The sequence below is a fragment of the Siniperca chuatsi genome, linkage group LG22, assembly GCF_020085105.1.
Source record: "Siniperca chuatsi isolate FFG_IHB_CAS linkage group LG22, ASM2008510v1, whole genome shotgun sequence".
Lineage (NCBI taxonomy): Eukaryota > Metazoa > Chordata > Actinopteri > Centrarchiformes > Sinipercidae > Siniperca > Siniperca chuatsi.
The window spans coordinates 17,469,288-17,491,519 of record NC_058063.1 but is presented as its reverse complement, the minus strand read 5'-3'; the positions used below and the strand labels follow the sequence as shown (position 1 = coordinate 17,491,519).

At 38.3% G+C, this 22,232-nt stretch overlaps 2 protein-coding genes across 7 annotated transcripts; one reads left to right on the top strand and one right to left on the bottom strand.

The window, feature by feature from the left end:
* Nucleotides 1–632: 632 nt before the first annotated feature.
* Nucleotides 633–6,433, top strand: si:dkeyp-74b6.2 (cerebellin-1). 4 transcript variants are annotated; one of them, XM_044183070.1, is made up of 5 exons: nucleotides 736–851; nucleotides 1,221–1,256; nucleotides 2,016–2,756; nucleotides 5,085–5,204; nucleotides 5,833–6,433. In XM_044183070.1, exons 3-5 carry the CDS (start codon nucleotides 2,451–2,453, stop codon nucleotides 6,028–6,030), a joined length of 624 nt encoding a protein of 207 aa, XP_044039005.1. In that variant the 5' UTR covers nucleotides 736–851; nucleotides 1,221–1,256; nucleotides 2,016–2,450; the 3' UTR covers nucleotides 6,031–6,433. The 4 variants fall into 4 exon arrangements, with proteins under 4 accessions (XP_044039007.1, XP_044039004.1, XP_044039005.1 ...); XM_044183072.1 differs by lacking the exon at nucleotides 1,221–1,256 and having other exon boundaries at nucleotides 633–760; XM_044183069.1 differs by lacking the exon at nucleotides 1,221–1,256 and having other exon boundaries at nucleotides 699–851.
* A 2,633-nt stretch (nucleotides 6,434–9,066) lies between these two features.
* Nucleotides 9,067–21,827, bottom strand: ripk3 (receptor-interacting serine-threonine kinase 3). 3 transcript variants are annotated; one of them, XM_044183066.1, is made up of 14 exons: nucleotides 21,705–21,827; nucleotides 20,883–20,970; nucleotides 19,683–19,846; nucleotides 19,434–19,602; nucleotides 17,858–18,013; nucleotides 16,370–16,518; nucleotides 15,724–15,773; nucleotides 13,654–13,815; nucleotides 13,165–13,247; nucleotides 12,998–13,031; nucleotides 12,112–12,176; nucleotides 11,033–11,084; nucleotides 10,701–10,897; nucleotides 9,067–10,539 (listed from the first exon to the last, which is right to left on the bottom strand). In XM_044183066.1, exons 3-14 carry the CDS (start codon nucleotides 19,838–19,840, stop codon nucleotides 10,345–10,347), a joined length of 1,470 nt encoding a protein of 489 aa, XP_044039001.1. In that variant the 5' UTR covers nucleotides 19,841–19,846; nucleotides 20,883–20,970; nucleotides 21,705–21,827; the 3' UTR covers nucleotides 9,067–10,344. The 3 variants fall into 3 exon arrangements, with proteins under 3 accessions (XP_044039001.1, XP_044039002.1, XP_044039003.1); XM_044183067.1 differs by having other exon boundaries at nucleotides 20,883–20,966; nucleotides 21,705–21,821; XM_044183068.1 differs by lacking the exon at nucleotides 20,883–20,970 and having other exon boundaries at nucleotides 21,705–21,821.
* Between the last annotated feature and the right edge of the window lie 405 nt (nucleotides 21,828–22,232).

The window sequence follows — 22,232 nt, the reverse complement described above, 5'->3', positions numbered from 1 at the left end:
GCTACAAGTAGAAATTGTACACAAGAGCAGATTTTCTTGGGAAAACAAATTAAACACGTTATCAGGGAACAGATGTGTTCTGTCTGAACATTTTGCAAATTTGCAAACTTCCTCATTCTCTTGATTATAAAAACATGCAGGTGTCAAAACTAATTTGCTGTTGTAAAATAGTAGTATATAAAAGTAATTTTTAAGAGACAGGTTTGAGTATTCAGAACACAAATGTGTGTAATTATGTATCCAGGCCCATCATTTCAAAATCATACAACCAAGATTAACCAATCCTTTGCATATGAAGTTTTGCTTTCCAAACCTGAGACACATGCATGAAAGTCTGGACTTTGGGGGAGGGAGTTTGATCAGTCAATTGTCACAATGAAATAATAGTTAAATCAACAATTACCATAAATGAAATCGTTTGCCATATTGAGCCCTCTCTTTGCAAAAAAGTGCCAGTTTTCCCCCCACATAGAGCATATATATCTGTTTGTGATGGAGGCTTTCCGTTCCGCCATCCATTGTGTGAAATCTGAAGTAAAAGAGATAAGGAGGAGGAGGAGGGAGGGGAAACAGGGTCAGTAGGGGGTCGAGGAGCTGTGAGAACAGAAGGGCTGCGATGCTCGTGATGTGATTAAACGTCTGCTTGAACACTGGGGTTCCCTGGAAAAGAGAGACAGAGAGAGAGAGAGAGAGAGAGAGAGAGAGAGAGAGAGAGAGAGATGGGGAAAAGAGAGGGACAGGAACAAAGACAAAGCAGAAGGTAACGTGGGAACCGGGCTCTTGGGATGCTATAACTTTACTGATAAAAGGGTTTCTTTATGTCGCTGCAGAGCCAGTGCTTAAAGTGAGAGGTGGGTGTTTTTCTGGCAATATTTTTGAACAAAACATAATTTCTGTATACATGTGGCAAGGGTTGTTTTTGTGAAAATGCTTGTACTTTTTATTGTTGGGTGTGTTATTTAGGCACTAATTGTAGGGAGTCATCTGACAAAATTATGTAAGATTTCCTCAGCAATTTCTACTAAACTCCTATAGTTTTAATGAAAGAAATGTTGACTCCTTAAAAATATGTTTTATGCTTTCCTGCAGTGCATGAGGAGACAGACACTGTGTGAATTATGATAACTGGTGAACTACTGATCTGCCACTGATGTAATGCTTGAGCTAGTATTGTAATATATTGTGTTTATGTGTGTTTGTGTGTGTGTGTTTGTGTACAGGAATGCAAGTGCAGAAACAGGGATTCAATTGGAAAGGTGCGGGGTGGGGGGGGGTGTTTACCCACAGATGGCCTCTCGGTAGTGGGAGTGTGATAGTCCGCTGTTCCCCCTCCTGAGTCCAGCTGGCATTACTCACGCGGGACTCTTCCTGGCCAAAACATTACCTCATCACTTCTTCTTCAACATAATCATTTGCCTCTCGCCATTGAACACTTGGGTCAGCTTTTAATTGCATTTAATGTTACAGCACTGAAGACCCATTGTTTGTAATCTTCAACCAAGTATATTGGCGTGATATAGTGTTAAACCCATGATACAAGATTAAAAAATTGGTCTTAACTGCCATAGAAATATATTTTGTCCTTTGTCATGAAATTTAATGAAACACATTGGTATTTATACAGTGAAGGAATGAAACAGAAGGTTTAGTTCAGTTCAGATCTTTATTGTCCCACAGGAGGAAATTCATTTTACAGCAATGCAGCATAAAACAGTAAGAAAGTTGAAGACATTAAAAATGCTGATACTATCCATGCATTACATAATACCATAAAAGATTAATGTGATAAAAGCATAGCAAAACAGCAACAAAAAGACTAGAGATCAGATAAACTGCTAAACTGTGCTGTAATCAAGATCCAGTTTATGGTGTATTAGAATTAAGAGCATGTATTGCACATGGGGGAAAAAATTAACCTATGGCACCAAATTTCTGGAAACCTATCACTATTCAGTCAAGTTTTATGCAAATTCTCATGTGCAACATTGTGTCCTGTGATCTACTACTTCAAACAGGCCTGAAACCTTGACAGCCGCCAAACCAGTTTGGAATTGTGTGTCAGCGCCCAGCTGGATGATGACCATTCTCACTGTAGTGTGAGGAACTGGATAACCTCCACCTATACTGTCCGTATAAGGACTTCCTGTATGCTGTTGTGGGAAGCCGCCATCTTGGTGCCAACTAATAGTCCTCTCCAGTCCATCTCCACACTGTGTTGGCAGAACTGTTAGTTGAGGATTACCTGAATAATTTAATGTCCCATGAGATGCGAGAAATCCTTGGTTGAAGTTTTCTTTGACAGTGAAATTATGATCCTGTTGCTAAAGTGAGGTGTACTCCAAGAAGACACATTCTCGCTGAAGATTTGTGGTGGCCATACTGTCACTGTGTTGGGAGTAAAAACACCAACAAAGCCCCAAAACACCCAAAGCTCGTCCTCATTTGGAACTATGCCCTGTCCATCTCCTCCCTCTTCGCCCTACCTTGCTCCCCACTCAGTCTTTTTCATTGGACTGCTGCTTCTGGTCCACTGGGGGCCCTCAGAGGTCAGTTGCCAGAATGACACAGAGCCAATTGTGTTGGAGGGAAAGTGTCTGGTGGTGTGCGACTCCACCCCCTCTGCAGAGCCATCAGGTAACGCTCTGGGCATGTCGGTGAGGTCAGGGACCGGTCGGGTGGCATTTTCAGCCATCCGCAACACCAACCATGAACCCTCAGAGATGAGCAACCGCACTATGACCATCTACTTTGACCAGGTGGGTTTCAGTAGTGTATGTGTGTAGATGACCTCAAAATTGGTCGCACAACCATTTAAGAAGCAAAAAGTAGGAGGTTTACCAGTCCGTCCTGCAAAATGACCAAAAAAGGATTCATTTGTGACAGGTTGATGTGCTTCTTGTTGATCAGTAACAATTTAGTAGATTATTCAATAGATACTCAAATGCAAGTCTTAAGGTCCTCATGCCAAATTTCCACATTGTCACAGGCCCAGAAAAGATGGATTAAGCAACTGAAATTTAAGTTCTAAAAGTGAACCGTGTACACAAAACACATTTATGTCTTCATGTGAGAAATGATACCTTCATTGTATCACTAAGTCTTTAAACTTGGGCACAAAAGGTGTGACAACCAGGCATAGACATTGAGCTAAGTGTTGATTGGTGAGTTTGTGGTGGTATAAGTTTTTCACTATATTTGTAGTTGAAAATGTTGGTTCTATTGATTTTACAATAATGCTGCCGGTAGCTTGACGTGTCATCTTCAGCTGGTGAAGTTTTGTGGTTCTTACCTCTGAGACTGGGGACAAAATAGTAACAGTAACAGTTTGGTGAACACGGTTTTCACTTTTTCACTTTTTTAATTCAAGCTTTTAACTCCGATAATGTCCTTGCTAACACCGGCTACCAGCAGATGTGTGTGTGAGGTGACATGATAGCAATGTGTGATCTGAGTCAGATTGTAAGTTTGCTTTGGGTCTGAATTTAATTGTATTTCAGTCCCCCTGTTGAGTATGTGGGTTATATATGTTCTCCAGATGAATTTAAGCTTCACAAAGCCAGGCCAATCGAGCAAGGCTCAGTGGGTATTTGCTTATCTAAAGCAACTGGGAGTCTTGTACAATCAGAAAAAAATCAGTAGGCTTATATTTGACCTCTTTTACAACAGCTTGGATCAACATGTGGCCTACTGGTCTGTAATTGGTCTTAGCTTCTAGATTATGCAAGAAAGTTGTTTTTTTGAATATATTGGAGATAAGAAAAGGGTTATGCACTTGCAAAATGGTGCTACATTTTATATTTGATATGCATAGTTTAGTCCTTGAAGTTAAGGAGAGGAAGAGGGAGTCATGTCATCACTGAAATCCTTGTAACTGATTGGTACGGCTTGTTATTGTTTGGCTTAATGGAGACTCTTTAAGGTTTAGGTTAATTTCTGCAAGTCTGTATACATCTAATCTTGTACGTGTACAGCTAAACATTACACCCACATGTGATTGTTGAACATCTCATTCCAAAACCAGACTCTGTTAATATGCTGATGTTTAGCAAGTGTAATATTTACCTTGTTTAGCGTGTTAGCATGCCAACTTTTGCTAATTAGCAGAAACCACAAAGTTCAGCTGAGGCTGATGGAAATGTTATTAGTTTTGCAGGTATTTAAGTAAAATTTTGACCTGATGATGGCGCTAGAGGAAAAGTCAGAGGATCTCCAAAGTTGTTACAATTTATCCTGAGGGGGACATGAATGTCTACAAAATTTCATGGCAATCAAACCAATAGTCGTCGAGACATTTCACTCAAAACCACAAATGTCAACCTCTAGCGCCAATGGTGGCGCTAGAGGAAAAGTCAGGAGATCACCAAAGTCATTGGGATTCATTCTCTGGACACCATGAATGTCTGCACAAAATTTCATGGCAATCCATCCAGTAGTTGTTGAGATATTTCCATTTAAAGCAAAGTTGTGTAACAACCAATCAACTGACACTGCCTACTCATAGAAAAAATATTGCCCTGCTGTTGCTAAACAAGATTGATTCCCATTGAAATCCCCAGTTTTAATTGCCCAACTGTCATTGATGTACTGTACACAATGTACACACAGAAAGTACACGGTACTTGCTGCAGGCAAGTTTATTAACAAACATTATGATCTGAGTCACTACCAGTGTCTGAGCCAGTTTTGTTACATCATCAAAGCTATCATAAACCAGTTCACAAACACTGTGCGGCACATATTGTCCTAACTGTTAATTTATAATCAGAAATGTGTTGCACAACAGCGATGCTGAGTGGTTATGTAATGTGAGTGATTAATGCAATGTCTAGGAGCTGTGAAAGAACACTAATATAAATCAACAATACTCAAATTAGACATGCCATATAATGATTCGTCATGTCTGGTTTGTGTCCTGCCAGAACACCTTGTTTATAAACAAACACAATTGTGGCTCAACAAAAAACATCCCAAAATGACCAATGATTTTTGATCAAATATTCCAAGAATTTAATACACCATTAGTAGCTTGGCTCTGGGCCTGGTTGTGCTGTTTATTCTCTCTCTTCATCTCCTTTTCTTCTTAGATCCTAGTAAACGTCGGCAGCCATTTTGATCCAGCGAGGAGTATCTTCGTGGCCCCTAGAAAAGGAGTCTACAGTTTCAGCTTTCATGTTGTCAAAGTTTACAACCGGCAAACAATACAAGTAAGAACAACAGCTTAAAGTAATAGTTCGACATTTTGGGAAATACGCTTATTCGCTTTCTTGCTGAGACGTTTTAGAACAAAATCCCAAGAAAGCATTTTTCAGAAAGTTTAGTTTTAGTCATGGGTCGACATTTCGCAAAACATTACGCTACAGTTGGCTAGCTTAGCATAGCATAAAGACTGTAATCAGGGGAAAACAGCTAGCCTGGGACTGTCCAAAAGCAACAAAATTAACATGTTCAAGTTTGTTTGTTTGATCCTTACAAAAAACAGATATTTCTTGGCTCTGAGCAATTGCCAAGCACCTAGTAGAGACTCCAGGAAGTTACTGGTCGTGGCCAATAACCCTCCGTAAAACAGCAAATTGTTGTTTTTAAACTTAGTTTTTTTGTTTTTTCAACTACAGTAAGTGGATAAACTAAAATCTACCTGGTTGTCAAGCTAAATACATTCTGACAAGAGGACATTTTTATGAAATTCAAGGCTTTTAATACCAACAACAATGTAGATACAATTCATGTCTTCCGACCATCATTTCCCTCCAAATATCTTCTACAATTTCACCTTTTCTCACTCTACCCTTCCCCTCCGCTCACTTGCTCTATCTTCTCACCCATCTTTCCCAGGTGAGTTTGGTTCTCAACAGCTGGCCGGTGATTTCAGCCTTCGCAGGTGATCAGGACGTGACCAGGGAAGCTGCCACCAATGCCGGGCTGGTGATGATGGAGAGAGGGGACAAGGCTTACCTGAAACTGGAGAGGGGGAACCTGATGGGAGGGTGGAAGTACTCCACTTTCTCCGGGTTTCTGGTGTTCCCCTTGTAGAGTAGGTTGGGGAACGATGGGAGATCATGTTCTTGTCATAGTCAAGGGTATGGAGGGCAGGGCAGGGTATAAAATAAAGATTGTTTTGGGGCAAGTGTTATTTGACAGGAGGAAGCATCAGTGGAGACACACTGAATGTCACGCTGTTAGTTGACCTCAAACTGCTTTGATGCATCTTCATATGTATCAGATGAATGGTTGAATTCACTCTGCACCAAATAATCCTGAATGTAATTTCCATTTCCATTGCACTTTTATGGCTCACTGTTGTCTGACTACTGTAATGTGTCATCTATGCTTGCTTACACCAGGTGTCAGCCTGTCAGAGGTTTGTGATTTTCCTTTAATGCATGAAATGCAGAGTAGCAAATCTTTGTGTCAATAAAGAAAATTATTGTGTTTATTCTGCCTCTTCTATCTACCAAATCTGTCCATCCATTTAGTAGTTGGTGGTCCATGATGAAGACAAGAGACATGCCCTTGAAGATGTAGATAATATTATGAAGCGTAGTATCTTCTAATTAGCATCAGCTAGATAACTCAGAGTCAGCGTGCCGGCTAGTCTGAGACTCTAATTTGTTTACATTTTGGCATCATTAAAAGTATGCCCAATCAGCTGTTAGCAGTTCCTGTTTGCTGTGTACCCATGGAGGTACAGACAACTATCACTGGATTACTTTGATACTGAAGAAAACTTAAAAACCTGATGATTCTCAGGCAGGTTCAGCATCTTAAAGCAGTGTCTTTTTTCTCTGATTTATGGACATTTATTCACGATGGACATGGAGATAATGATATCCTTGAGAAGTGTAAGTAACACTGAATCAAAATATGTGTATCATGTCTGTGTGTTAAGATTTGACAAAGTTATGACTAATTAATTAATTATGATGCAAATTGTGCCCTCTGCACCCCTGGTGTAGTTGTACAACAAAAGTTAGCTTCCACTAGGTAGCTAGTTAAAAAGGCTGGTGTTTTCTGTGTTTAGCTAGCTACCCCACACACACTTTTTTACCCACTGATTGGAGGTTAAAGGAAAAGTATAAAGCTTTATATTTCTTTTACTTTTGATAAAATTTCCAACTAGCAGAATTATTTATTGATTATTGAGTTAGATTATTTATTTATCTGATAACCTTTAAACATACTAAATTTTGTCATTTAAAAACTGATGAAATCATTGGTATTATCATACTTTATTTGCATTTCAACTTCCATCGTTTTGCTCTTAAAAATGTCCATTGAGGCTAGCAAACAATAAATAGTCTTATGCAAAACAAGAAAAGCCCACCCTAGCTTGTTAACTGTTCTTAACTAACCTTCTATTATGCATACATTTGAACATTTACTGTTCATTTCTCACAGGCTTGCACATTTAGCTATCTGACAAGGACATGCTTATCACATGTCCTTGGTTAATGCTGACACTATTATGGTCTCCAAACCACCTCTACTGCACTTTACATGCGCTCTGTAAATCACTTGATGCAGACAGATTGTTGTTCTGAAAATAATGTGCATCCCTGCTGTGTTCCCCCTAAGTAGTATTAAGGATAAAGGAAGGCTTACACTACAACATTTTTACACTCCACTACTGATACTTTTCTCAGATACAGTTGGCCTACTGTACCAGCTTCATGCAAAAATATAATTTAAGCATCAAAATTGCGGCTTTATTGTAAAAACCTTAAACTATACATATGCTTGTTTGAGTTTGTCGTCCCGATGACACACAGCGACGGTGCGTCTCTCTGCAGTGGATCCGGTGGCAGATGGAGGATTGGCAGTGAAGGGAGGGATCCGGTGCCAGAAGCCTGCCGAGTTCACTCTGGACCATCAAAACCGATTAGTCTCAACGTCCTGGTGCACAGCAGAGGCCTGTGTTAGCACTTTGGAGATTTGTGTCTGGTGTACAAAACAATGTGAAGACTTTGTTTCCAAAACTAGAACACCAAAGGAACACCAAAGCTGATCACAGAAAACAGGTAACATCAATCAAAGCATTTTTAACAACAGTGTAATTAAAGTTATAATCTGACATTTAATATAAGTTAATGTTCATTTTGATTCCTTCCTGGTGAACTGGAAGTGATGAATTATACATTTTCAGCAGCAACAGAAGTGATTTGTTTGGAATAAATAGAAGACATGGGTAGATGTCAAAAGACACTATAGCTGAACAGAAAAACAGGAGGGCCACCTACAGGCATCAAAGTTCATCAACAGACAACCCAAGGAAAGTAACCGCCCACACTGATTGACAGATGACAGAGCATTTAACATGTAACCAAAATAAAATTTTAGGTGGGGAGGGGATCTTCATTTTGGAAAAAAAAACAAGGCTTTTCTTTGGGCCCTTCTCTTGACTGAAAAAACTGCAATACAACACATACTTCCATACAGATACTTCCATTAATCAATTTAATGGGAACTGACCTTGTGTGCCTCTCCAAACCCCATTTTTAATTTGTTTGTTTAAAGACATATGGAATGTTCATGGAGTTTCCATATTTTGAAAATATGAAACTAATTATTGTTTTCATTATCCATTAATGTTACAGTGTTGCAGGTTGGGCCCAAGCGCAGAACAGACATGGGAGATAAGGTGAGGTTAAAGAAGGTTTATAGTAAGGAAACAGGGGATTGGAGGAGGAGTGGCTGGCAGAAACAGACAGAGGGGCGATGGTAAATGGCAGATCCAGACCAGGCTGGAGTAGATCGAGAGGCGACGAACTGATTAATGGCAGGTGCGCAGGTGAACAGGGAACCAGGAGCCAGGAGAGTGAGTAGCTCTAGTGAGTAGTACTCACTAGAGCACCAAATGTGTTAACCCGCCACTGAAACTAGTACTCCTGTTTGAGTAACATTTACTAAGAATTACAGTGCCCAACTGTTTTAGGAAGTTCCTGAGCCTTTTAAAAAATAATAAAACTATATATTTGCAAGCTGTTTTTTTAAGATTTGAGATTTATGTCTTCAGTAGAAACAAACAAGCTTGGGACTGAGAGCCACAGACAGGGTAGAGAAGTCAGAAAGTACTTTGTTGGTTTTGGTCTTTTTATGGGATTTGTTGACAATAACAAAAATATAGAATAACGCCAGACTTATCCATTAATATAAAGCAATGAAGCAATTCTTTTTTCATAATGCAAAACAATATCACATAAATATTCCATACATGCTTGTTCCAACACTTCATTGAAGCTACATCATGCTTGTACTGAGTGAAGTATTCAAGATGCCAACATTTTATGGCAGCACCATTACATCAACTGCAAAACTCTGGCTCTTTTGTGTATAATTTTATACACACTTCTGTTAAAATTCAACAAAATGTGTTTGACATTTTTTAGAAAATTCATTTAAAAATGTACATTTTAAAAATCATTGTAAAAAGTATATAAAATGTATAAGTTATTTGGGTTTGAACATTTTCTTGGCTGCACATGAGTTTGTAAAGATGTACCCACAAAAGGTATATAAAAGGTACAAGGTATTTAAAGTATAAAATAAACCAAATACATGCAAGAAGTACTAAAACACAGGGATTTGCTCTTTCCAAAAACATATACACAGTATATTTTGATGATTCAATTAAATATTTCAGTGCAAGTGAAGGTAGCCAGGCTGGGATAAAAAATGTACCATTTATTCTTCATGTTTGTTTTAACCTCTATACCATACCAAAGGGGTGAAGATTCCAGTGTTAGGAAAATGAATAATAAAAGTATTAAGGAGTTAGTACATTTCTGACACTCTTCATATGTGCACTTGGCATTCAGGCTAAAACAAACAATAAAAACTATAAAGACATCTATTTAAGACATGTATCAATCTGTTTTCATTAATAGTTCATCTGTTGTTAAGGCAGTTTTTGGCACCTGATGGTGAGCAGCCACTATGGCTGTGGCTATATGTTGACCACAGTTGGTGGAAAAGCAAAACCATATGACCAGACTTGGCATGTTTATACTGCTGACAGGGCAAAAAGGAAGTGTGAGGTTTTGCTCATGGGTTTAAAATGTTCTAACAGAATAAATGAAGACTGTTAAAATATACCAAAACATAATTTTAAAAGCCTGCATGCTACTGAAACAATAACAGAATCCTGTCCAGATTTGAAAAGCAAAAACAGAAAAGATTTTTTTTTAAATGCAGCTTTGCCTTCTTACAGGGAGCTTCTCTTACAAAACATGACCTTCCTGTTGTGCAAGAAAGGATAAAACGAAGCATTGAGAACTGTAAAAGAAAATTAGAGAACTCAATGTAAACTCTATGAACTCAGTCAACTCCTCCTTTCTTGTCCTTCAGGCTTTATGAATGTGGCAGCGGGAGGTTGACACTTGGTGGTGCTGTTGGGTGCCGTTTCCTATCTAAGGGGTCTGTGGTGTAAATGTGCATGGTGTTGTTGTTGCCTTGCTGAAATCCAGTCACATTGCTGAGGTTGATGTGGACTCCACATCGAGCAGCCGAAGGATGGTGGAAAGTATCAGGGCTGGAAAACTGACGCTGCAGATACAAAAATAAAAAGAGAGAAAAACAATAAATACAATAAATAAATAGCTTTTAGTAAAGGAAATATACTGTATTTTTACTGCAGCATATGGAGTTCTAGATCTCACTCATGTGGAACAAATCTTTAACGCAGTGATGAAAAGTGAAAAACCCACTTGGTACTGTGGAAACAGGTTATCCCTTAAGGCCAGCTGAGAAGGTCTTGCTGTTCTGCCTTCAGGTAATCTCCCAGTCGAAGGAACCGGTGGTGATGATTGAATGGGGTGAACAGAGGACATTTTCACTTTCTGGTCTGTCGATGTGCGGCTCAGGTCAACATCACACACACTTGCAGGTCGAGGTGAAGGCAGATCTGAAAGGGCAAACATTTATCTGAAAACATTCAGCCATGATAGATGGTTTGTTTGTCTGATTTGGCAGCTAAAATGAAAGTTTCCCTTCTACTTTAGTGGTCTCTATACAGCTTCAACACCAACTTCCTTTTTACCTGTGACTCTTGCTTTGTCTCTTTCATTTACAATCCAACCACCAGCTATTTCCTGCAACAAAAGGAAGTAAAAATTGTACTGTAACACAACATAAAGACAACAGCTAATTGCCAGTTTGCACATACATTTTGCATGGAAGACAAAAGAAACAAACTAGCTACAAACTAATTGAACCATATGTCTGATTAAAAAGTTGCTAGTACCACTATAAAGTTTTACTTTGCTTTGCTTTGCTTTGCTTTTGTGTTGTCAGCCTGTACTGTTTTGCTTGTGTAAGAAGAGTAGAAAAGGCAGAGGAAAAAAAGGAGAAACCACAAAATGGGTGAAATCAATGACACGCAAGACATTTTGGGAAACACATTCTCTAATTGTTGTTTTTGCACTTCAGTTTTTGTACAGATTAAATAAAGGGGATATAATATGTTTATTAGTGTGCTTTAGAGGTGCTGGTAGCCAGATTTTGTTACCTTTGGACAGAGACAGGCTAGCTGTTGAACTATGTGAGGGCTCTGAGAGTTATTAGAGTCATATAAATGGATGTGCGAACTGTTGATAGACTGAGTAAGTATACAAAAAAGCCTTAACAGTGAATTTTGTGCCAAAGTACAAAAAATCTAAATACATTTTTCCAATATGAGAAATGTGTATTATTTGAAATAAAAATATCTGAATTAATATGTTATTAAACTCATAATCTTGATTATATTCATATTTACATTCTATCACTGATTGCCCAACCTTTATCCAAACTCATCAAGGATTTTACTTTTGTTGTGGTCAACACTTGTTCCTATGAAAATTCCCCTAGGGCAGCAGGAAGTGATGCATGTAATATTTCCCCACAGCAGCGGAAAAACACATGCAGTTCAAAAACACCACAGCATTGGCCAATTTGTGTCAAAGAAAAAAACAGTCCACAGTCTGAGTCAGTTAATGTTACAATTTCATCAACACCGTGCTAAAAAGAGACTGAATTATGAAGTATGAAGTGTAACTCAGTGTTAAAGACAAGAAGTGACTGTCTCTCTATTAGTCTCTGTGGGCTGCAGCAACCGTCTGAATTTTGTCTGACTCTTACCTGAATTGGTGGGCGCCCTGTCGGCACATTATCATAGACATTTACTGCTTCAACTCTGGTCATCACTGCAAAAAAAGACCAAATAAAACAATGTCAATGTGAAAACTAGTGCTGTAAAATTACATTTACAGCAATTTCTAATTTGGCTAATCTGGCGCAATCAAACTCAGTCAGTCAAACTACTTCTTGACCTTGGAAATAGTATTTTGACTTGAAGACTGTGAGATGCCCTTGAAAGCTGCAGAAAAGCTAGTACGTGGACCTTTTGCACTAATAAGCACTTTATTCTCATTTTCCCCGGTTTAACACAAAGAAATAGTTTGACATTTTGGGAAATATGCTTATTTGCATTATTGTCGAGAGTTAGATTAGAAGATTGATACCACTCTTGTGTTTGTCTGTTAAATATGAAACTAAAGCCAGCAGGCTGCTTAGCTTAGCTTAGCATAAAGGCAAGGCAAGTTTGTTTGCATATCACATTTCAACAACAAGGCAATTCATAGTGCTTTACATAAAGCATAAAAACAACTAAGGGCAATGTAAAAAGACAGTTCTGAATCACCCACATAAAAAGCGTCAACTGGAGGAAACAGCTAGTCTGATTAAACAAACAAGATATAATGTGTTAATTAGGGAGCTGTAAGAGTAATGGTAGGGGGATTTTTGAACTTTGAAAAGAACCAGGCTAGTTGTTTCCCGTTTCCAGTTTTTCTGCTAAGCTAAGCTAATCAGCTGCTGGCTGTAGGATCAGAGTTAGCGTACAGACATAATCGGTATCTATCTTTTTATTTAACTCTCGGGCAAGAAAGCAAATAAGCGTGTTGAAGAAAAATCATGAAAAATCATCTATAAAAGTGGAGGGAAAAAAGTTTATATAAAAACAGACCTGAAACCTGAGTGATTTCTTCTTCCTTTTGGTCCTGGAAAGAGGAAGAGAAAGGACGAGTCAAGCAGTGACGTACATTTATAAAAAATAATGATTTGCTGTGTCATGTCAAGATTTTACAGCATCTCTGCATGACTTGAGTGTTTATGAAGTGGTTTGTTCTTTACCAGTTTATTCAGCACTTGATGGACAGCATCAACAATTGAATGTTTGTGCATCTTATACAGTTCTTCTGTCACAGTTGTACACTCTGCGAACAACATAGAGTAAAGATGTAACATTAGGGCCAGGCATCACTAACTATTAAAAGTATTTTCTGTGTCAATTCACAGTTTTAGCTAGACTGGTTTCAGACCTCTAAATTACCATCCACAGTAAACACAAAGTGCAGCTGAGGCTGATGGGAATGTCAATAGTTTTTCAGGTTCTGGACAAATTTAAATTTTGACCAGATTATGCCGCTGGACGAAAAGTTAAAGCATGACGAAAGTTATCACAATCCATCCAATAGTTGTTGAGATATTACAATCTGGACCAAAGTGGTGGACGGCCGACAGTACATCAGCCCATCATTACCATAGTTTTCTATTCTAGGTTTAACCACTCCTCCAGTTCCAGCACAGTGATTTGCATGGTAAATTAAGGAGTTTTCTCACCAAGGGAGGAGGGCCTTTGATTGGGACTTTCCTTCCAACATTTCTCCATGAGCTCCATTAGTCCTGTCAATCCTGTACGCCCCGCAGCCTGGCCCTTGATCTCGTCCAGTGATGGACGGTCGCCCTGCGGGATGCGAAACCGCACTATGCTGGACATTGCATCTACAGTGGAGGAAGGATTAAAAAGAGGCATTGGGTGAGGTTAGGGAGACTGTCTGTGTCCTGTTGAAGGTGAACCCAGAAATAAATGAATATAAGGTCTGGACTGATACTTACATTCAGATATTTCTTCATTTTTAGCTTAAAGCTGCATTAATCAACATTTTTACATCAACAATGGATTAAATGACGACGTGTTATGTGAAAGGTTTTCATCCATCTCTGCTGTTCATCTCAGCTCGTTTTAGCATCTTTCAACAATAATTTTACACCCCAAAACTTTACTGGTTTGGTTCAGTCTCATCAACTCATCAACCCCATTTGAAGCAGCGGGCAGGTGTCAGCGAAAAGCTCTGATAAACCCATTGTACCCTACCTGCCCAGCACCAAACGGCAGACAGACAAAGTTAGCTACTAGCTAGCAAACAAAGTGGAGCATTTAGCAGCTAAAGAGCCAGATATTTCTCTCAGGAGTTGTGGGAGACCAAAACAGAGCTAAAAGAAGAGTGAATATCGGACTTTCATTCATCAGGTGGACATAAACCTAACTCCAAATGAATGATAATGTTGCTTTCTTTGCTAACAAATTTGCCATACTAACTTTATACTTAATGATAATACGTCAATGTTGTTTACAACTTGTTGCACTGCCCCCAAAAGTGATTTTTTTTAAATCTAATAATTCAGGTTTAAAGCCACTACGTATAGCTAAGTAGATTTTGATACTACCACTAGGTGCCCCCTTGCGGTAGTATTAAAAATACTCACTGTTACCCCCTCTCCCTTAAATTAACGGGCTGAAAGAAACACATAGGGTGCACTATTTTTTACTGGCATTGTCTCATTTTTCTACAAACAAAATCTTAAGACATCAGAATCATTTTAAAATCCTCCAAATAGAGACTTTATTATTAATTATTTTAATTAACCTTTATTTAGCCAGGAAAACCCATTGAGACCGAGGTCTCATTTCCATTGGTGCCCTGGTTACATATCATACATACAATCAATGACTTTAAGGTAAGAGGACTATTATTTTGGTTATTCCCCACCCAGCTGGATCTTGCTAAAATTGCAATAAAATAGATAGACCTACCCTTTAGTATTATATATTATATATACTATATATATACTATATATAGTATAGTAAGTATCCAAGGTCCTGCATTTAAAATGTTACTTAAGTAAAAGTATATAAGTATAATCAGGAAAATGTACTTAAAGTATTAAAAGTAAAAGTACTCAATGCTGAAAAATGTCCCCTGTGACTATACTATTATATATTATATCATTAGATTATTGTTACTCGTGCATTAATGTAAAAGCAGGATTTTACTGTTGTAGTTGGTTGAGGTGGAGCTCATTTTTAACTATTTTGTATCGGACTGCAACTAATGATTATTTTCATTATGGATTCATCTGCTGATTATTTTTCTAAATTAATCGAGTGATTGTTTGATTTGTAAAAAATCTGAAAATAGTGAGAAATGTCACAATTACCCAGAGCCCAAAGTGACACCTTCACAATGTTTTGTTAGAGATAAAGATAAATTTAAATTATTAAAAGCGCTTTACATGCATTGTGTGCAAAAATCTTAATTTGTAAAGTAACTAAAGCTTTAAGATTAATATAAGTAAAAAGTAAAAAGTGGCATGAGAAGAAAATACTCCAGTACAAGTAGTATCAAGTACAAGTACCTCAAATTTATACTTAAGTAAATGCACTTAGTTACATTCCACCACTGCCTTCAGTCCATGAGACTTTTGTTTACAAGCCGCAGACACCAGAAACAACACAAGACTGTCATTCAAATAAGAACAAAGAAGAACATAGATAGTGAGAGAGAGGCTAAGAAAGGCAGTGTGAAAAGACAAAGAGGAAGGGGACAAAAAGACACAACAGTCACTTACTTGCATATGGTTGTTTCCCTGTGACTATGGACCATAAGAGTATACCATAACTGAAAGCGAGAAAGAGAGTTACATGCCAGGATTGCTAATTATAAATTGGCAATCACACACTGGTAGATTTTAGTACTTGGTTAGTGTTTGTTTTCTTATATAAACTGACTCTCGTGAGAATATTTGGCATCCAGAGGAAGGTGTTAAGCATGTGGGTGCAGTTTGTCAGATGCATGTGGGCGAAGTTTGAGCATGTGGGAGAAGTTTGCCTTCAAGGCTTTCTGCCTTTCTTTTTTTCCTAAACCTAACCAAGTAGTTTTGGTGCCTAAACCTAACCAAGTAGTAAGGCTTTCTGGCAGAAAGCCCTGAGGGCAAACTTCTCCCATGTGCGAATTTTGATCGATGCAGTAAATGATTTTACTGTATATTCCTCTGTGAATTTACCTGAAACCATTTCCCTCACTTCAAAGTTACTTGGTGGTGATAAATTGCCCTGGTGAAAAATATGTTTAACAGTACTCAAATTACTATTATTATTGCTACTACAACCTATTTGTATTTTCCCTTTAAGGAAGTAAAGGTAGTATAGCTACCTACTTTCTCTAGGAAGTAAATAAAACACTATTATCCAAGTGCTGATTCAATGATATTGTACCTGTAGACATCAGAGGCTTGGGTGGGGCTGTACGATATGTCAAACGCCTCAGGTGGCATGTAGCTGATCGTCCCCCCTTCCTCTTCGCTGTCCTTCTTGGAAATCCGTGTGACACTGCGGTAAAACCGGGCAAGGCCAAAATCTGTAAGCTGGAGAGAAGGGGGAATGGATAAGAAAATTAACATAGAGAGGAGGGAGGAAGGAGGCAGTCTGCGGACAAAGGTCAGTGATGGCACAAAATGGCAGACTGTGTTGACAACAAACATATTTTACGAATGTGCATAATAAAACAATTAGTAAAGCTCTCCGTCTTCCACATGGTGACCTTAAGAATATCCTGTTGGCCCTAATTGTGGGCACAGAGGTCCAGTATTAATTGTCCATTTTTGTCAGTAGATTAAGGTGGCTGATTGCGTAATGTCTGTTTATTGGCTGTCGTCTCTGCACCCTTCAAAATGTACTCAGGGCTGTGGTGCACCTGGAGGGAATCCCAGTACAGGACAGAAAGCAAGGAAACAGGGATGGTCAGGTTGCCAGTCCATCAAAAGGGGGAAAACAGACTCATAGATAATCACTCACATTTAAATTCACAATTGCAGACAAATTAGAGTCTCCAGTCAACTGAAGTTGCGTGTGGAAAGAAACCAGAGCACGCAGAGGAAACTCAACCACCCAAAAGACTGAACTGAAACTGTAGCATGCAACCAAATTCAAAGGAAATGTATTTCTACTCGTATTTTTTAAGATATGTACAGGCCATGTAAACTTGTTTATGCTTAGGTTAGGGTTAGGAATACAGCTGGAATGATAAATCAATGATAGAAAAATAATCGCTTAATCTTTCAAGCAAAAATACCAAATCTTCTCTGGATCCAGCTTCTCAAATGTGATTTGCTGCTTTTCTTTGTCTTTTGTGATAGTTAACTGTATCTCTGTTGGTTTTGGACTGTTGGTCAAGACATTCGAATTTTTTTTTCACTAATTTTTTAGACCAAAGTAATAATCAATTAATTTATTAAAAATTGTCAGCAGATTATAAAAAATATTGTTAGTTGCAGCCCTGTAAGGATAACCATGACCAAAATCTTGACCCATACTGACCCACATGAGTATGAGTCATTACCAACTCATGCTGTGCAGCCAAACATTGTTCAAACCCACAAAACTTTATTTCAAATTCTAGTTGAAACACCAAACTTTCAAAGACACCAAATGTGTATTTTATTTTTACAATTAGTAGACTAGATATGGAGATGGAACAAATGCATAGTGAAAATGTGCTTGTGGTAGTAAGGATATTACAATTGGGCAATCTTTTGTTGTTGTTGTTGGCTGTAGTTTTTTTATTTTGGGGAAATGTGTATAAAATTATGCACAGGATGATGCTTCCAGTGGTTGAACCATTCCTGCAAAGTGCAAACTAATAAGAATTTAATGTAAACGTGCAGCAGGATGAGGCCTGGCCATCTGTGAAAGCCTGGGACTCACCTTGGCATTGAGATAGGAGTCCAGCAGCACATTGCTGGGCTTCAGGTCCAAGTGGAGCAGGGCAGGGGTCAGACTGTGGAGGAAGTTTATACCCAGAGCCACTTGGTGAGCCAGTCTGAAGACCAGCGGCCAGGGTGGAGCTCCACGTAAGGTGTCCTGATAGAGGAATATAAGATTGTTTCCATAGTTACAGATTGTAACTGTGCTGCAGAGATAAGTAAGTAGCTATTTTTAATGATTTGTGTTTATTTACTACTCCTGACTCTAACATTGATGCTACCATTTACTAATTAGCACTAAACACAAAATAGAGCTAGAGACTGATGATGATATTAGCTTGAACCAAACTTGGTCAAATTATAATTTTGAACTGATGATGGCACTAGATGAAAAGTTAAGGGATCACCGGAGTTATTCAGATTCATCCTGAGGGGAACATGAATGTTTGTACCTAATTTCATGTCGCTAAGCCCCATCCCCCTTAGTTACTGTTGCTATGCCTGTCCAAGCTAATGCTATTCCTAAGTTTTTCATTCTGTCAGGCACATAATGCGGTTTACAATGAAAACAGTGGCAGATTTACAGCTCAAAATTTTAAGTAATTTTAGAAACTATGGGTCGGCAATTTCACACAGAAGTAAACAAAGCAGGCTTCTCATTTCTTGCCGGCGATGTCTGCTGAAATGATTGCTGTAGGTAGCTAGTGTAAGCTAATGCTAACACTAAAACTCAGTGAGCAGGAAGTAAATATAAATGAACTCCTTTTTCAGCTGATTTGTTTAAAAGGAAAAGCCTGCTATATATGCACTCGATGGCTACATACATGATTCACGCTAAAAGACTGAGGCTAAAGCTAACAGGTCCCAGGAAAGAAAGTCAGCATCCTCACCAGGTGATGATCCATGTGGAAGACATGGAAATAAACAGTATTGTTAGTATATTGCAGGGTTAAGCTTAGCCCTAGTATTGTAGTACAATATTATATTGCATAGCTTTGTAGTTTTAATTGCATAGTTGAAGTTTGAATGTAGAATTAGGTCAAAAGAAATAGAGTACATCACAATTAGTTAAACGTAAAACAAGATTAAGGTAGGCAGATAAATTCAGTAGGTTACCTGCAGTGGTGGAATGTGCAAGTACATTTACTCAAGTACTGTACTTAAGTACACTTTTGAGGTACTTTATGAGGCAGATTATGATTTTACATACAAAACACATGATCAACTTATAAAGTATGATACACTGTTAGTGTATAATGTAGTAAAAATTAGCTCCACCTCAACCAGCTGTGATAATAAAATACTGCTTATGTGTCAATGCACCAGTAATGATATTCCAATTATATGATGCATATAACAATATAACACTTTCAAAGGGGCTACATGTAGGTTACTCTGCCCAACGAGTACTTTTACTTTTGATAATTTAAGTACATTTTGCTGATAATACTTTTGTTCTTATACTTGAGTAAGATTTTGAATGCAAGACTTTTACTAGTAACAAGGTATTTTTACAGAGTTTTATTGCTACTGTTACTCAAGTAAAATTTATGAGTACTTCTTCCATCACTGGTTACCTGTAGGGAGGCTAGTGATCCTCTCTCCATGACCTCCATGACCAGACCGAGCTGTTCTGACTGGCCAGAGGAGGGCAGTCGTCCCTTGAAGACCCCGAGGACCTGAATAACATACGGGCTGCTTCCTCGACGCATCATGTCGATCTCACGCAGCAAAGATTTACTGGTCCTGTGTGTGTTTGTTTGCATTATGAGTAATTCACAATTTCTTTTAATTGCAGTAAACAGAAACTCTTTGTAAACACTCACCCATCGTCATAATGAAGCAGTTTAATGGCCACATCGCAGCACCACTGACGATGCCTGGCTTTGTAGATTTGTCCAAAACCCCCGGAGCCAATCACTTTCCAGTCCCCCAGGCTGGAGTCTGCAATCAACATTGGAGCTGGACAGCTGGACAGTGCCATAGTTCACTGGAGGAGGAAATTATTCATGACAATTAAACCCTGACAGACCTGAAGAGTTTGTTTCAACAGGTTGCTGATTTAATTCCTGGATGTGAAGGTGTCCTGTTTTGCCAAAGGGCCTCTACGAAGTCTAATTAAACCTCAGTCTGATTAGGGGTGTAAAGATGAACAGATCAGAAGCAATTTAAAGGTAATTACTGAAGCCACTTGTTTTATTTAAGGAAGCTGTAAACACACTGACATATCATCACCTTTTAAGTTGATATTGTGAACTTATTAGCAAGTTGTGGCTTATTTACACATCCGGCAGTTATGGATATATATAAATAACATTAGCATTAATTTGGAGACACGTTTGTGTCCACCTTATGAATGTAAGTCCAATATTCTTTTAGCTCTGTTTAGCTGCTAAATGCTTTGCTATGTTCAGCAGTTACTCACTAACCTTGTCTAAATGCCGTAAGCATTTAAGGAGACACAAATTTACATAAAATATAATTGAACCGTGCCTCATCAAACTTTTATTCTTTGGGTGGGTGGTGTGGCGTTGAGGGGGATTTAGATTTATGACCTTAGTGTTTATAAAATTCTGGTTACGGCCCTGCCAGTGTATCAGTGCACATGTTTACTACTGTTGTTGTGACGGTAGACTTAACTTTTTTTATATACTTATGCTTTATATATACTTAACATACTTGTGTTATTTAAATAAAAATTGAGGAAATAATGAGTTTGTTTAGGTAAAGTCATAACTATATATATATGCTTTTATTCCTGAATCAGATATCAAATCCTATCGAGAATCGGCTTTGAATCTCACTGTACCGTATCATTACAAATGTATCTGTGTTGTTTTTGTATCAGATCATGCACCATGGCCCACGAATCGTCCTGGCTCTAGTCATTATTTTTTCAATAAATCAATTGTTTGGTTCATAAAGTAGTGAAAAATACCCACCTAGCCTTTTCTGATGTCTTCAAATTGCAATAATCTAAAGATATTTAATTTATAAAACAGAGGGGGGGGGGACAAAATACTCACATTTGGGAAACTTTGCCTTTTCTCTTCAACTTAAAGTTAAAAAATCCTTTCTTCAACTCATCTCATGTCACACTGTAGCTCTTTCTATCTGGTCAACCAGGAAGTAAATCAAAATGAACAGTTAGTAGTTGCAGGGTCTGTCAGGGTGATAAAATGATGTTTCATGCCTTTTCTGGCTCTTAACTCATCAAAGAAAAGGACAAAAGTGTCTTCTGAGGAACTTGAGTTTCTTTTCTAAGTTCCATTTTGTAAATGTGCGATGGTTTCACATTTCACACAGCGGCACATCAATTTTACAAGGACCTAAAGTCACATAGACACCTACTCACACTACAGGAAACCACATTATTTGTTGTTCAGGCTAAGCTCAGGGGGTGGACAAAACAACAGGAAGGCCTGTGAAATATAATAATACAACATTACTGCCATAATTATTACCTCTATGAATCTTATAATGTCTTGAGATTGTGTTGATTCAGCTCTTTGGTACATTGTGTTGTTGTATTGGATTGTATTATATTATAAGGTACAGGCTACCTGCTATTTTCTCTACCCCGTAAAGACAATCTAAACTTTTCCCCTTTTTTAGTTTTAAAGCTCAAAAAATAGGTTGTAAACCTACAGTAGTTGAACATATGAGTTTAACACAACACATTCACATTACTTAAACATACTAGGCCCATATGAGTCAAAAGATAATAAACGCTAAAAGGTAGAAACCACTAGAAAGTACGACAATTTCCAGATCAAAACAGTACCTCAGACACTAAAGAACACAAATAAGAATATCAAGGTGATTTTTCGAAACGGGGAACCACTCACCCTCAGGGATGTAATCTTCTTCCTCATCATTCAACCGTACCGACGGAGGTAGAAGAGTGTAAAAACCCTCCTGCTCATTCAGTGACTTTCTACTCGCAGCAGCAGCTCTTGTTCCACCTAAAGAGGCGAAAGCAGAAGTGAAAGCTCATCCCACAAATCAATATTTTACTTCTGCTTGAGTGTGGTTGTAACATACAGTAAGTTAGTTAACACTTTAAATACCTCCAATTTATGAGAAATCTGATTATCAGATTTGGTCCAAAGGCTCACAATTGGACAGAAACATTTAACAATTTTACAGCCAATTTTCCTGTCTTGCTGTGATTAAGTCAAGAAGCAGACAGTCTTATATGGGGGAAGAGAAAGACAGGGGTGATATGCTACACAGCTCCCCAGCTGGATTCAAACCAGGGAAGCTGAGGTTACAAGGTACACGTCTTAGACCACTAAGCCACCATGACACCCAACTAAGTGGGGGTTTTCTTTAAACCACCTCACAAGCACATACCTTTTATTGCCAAACACACT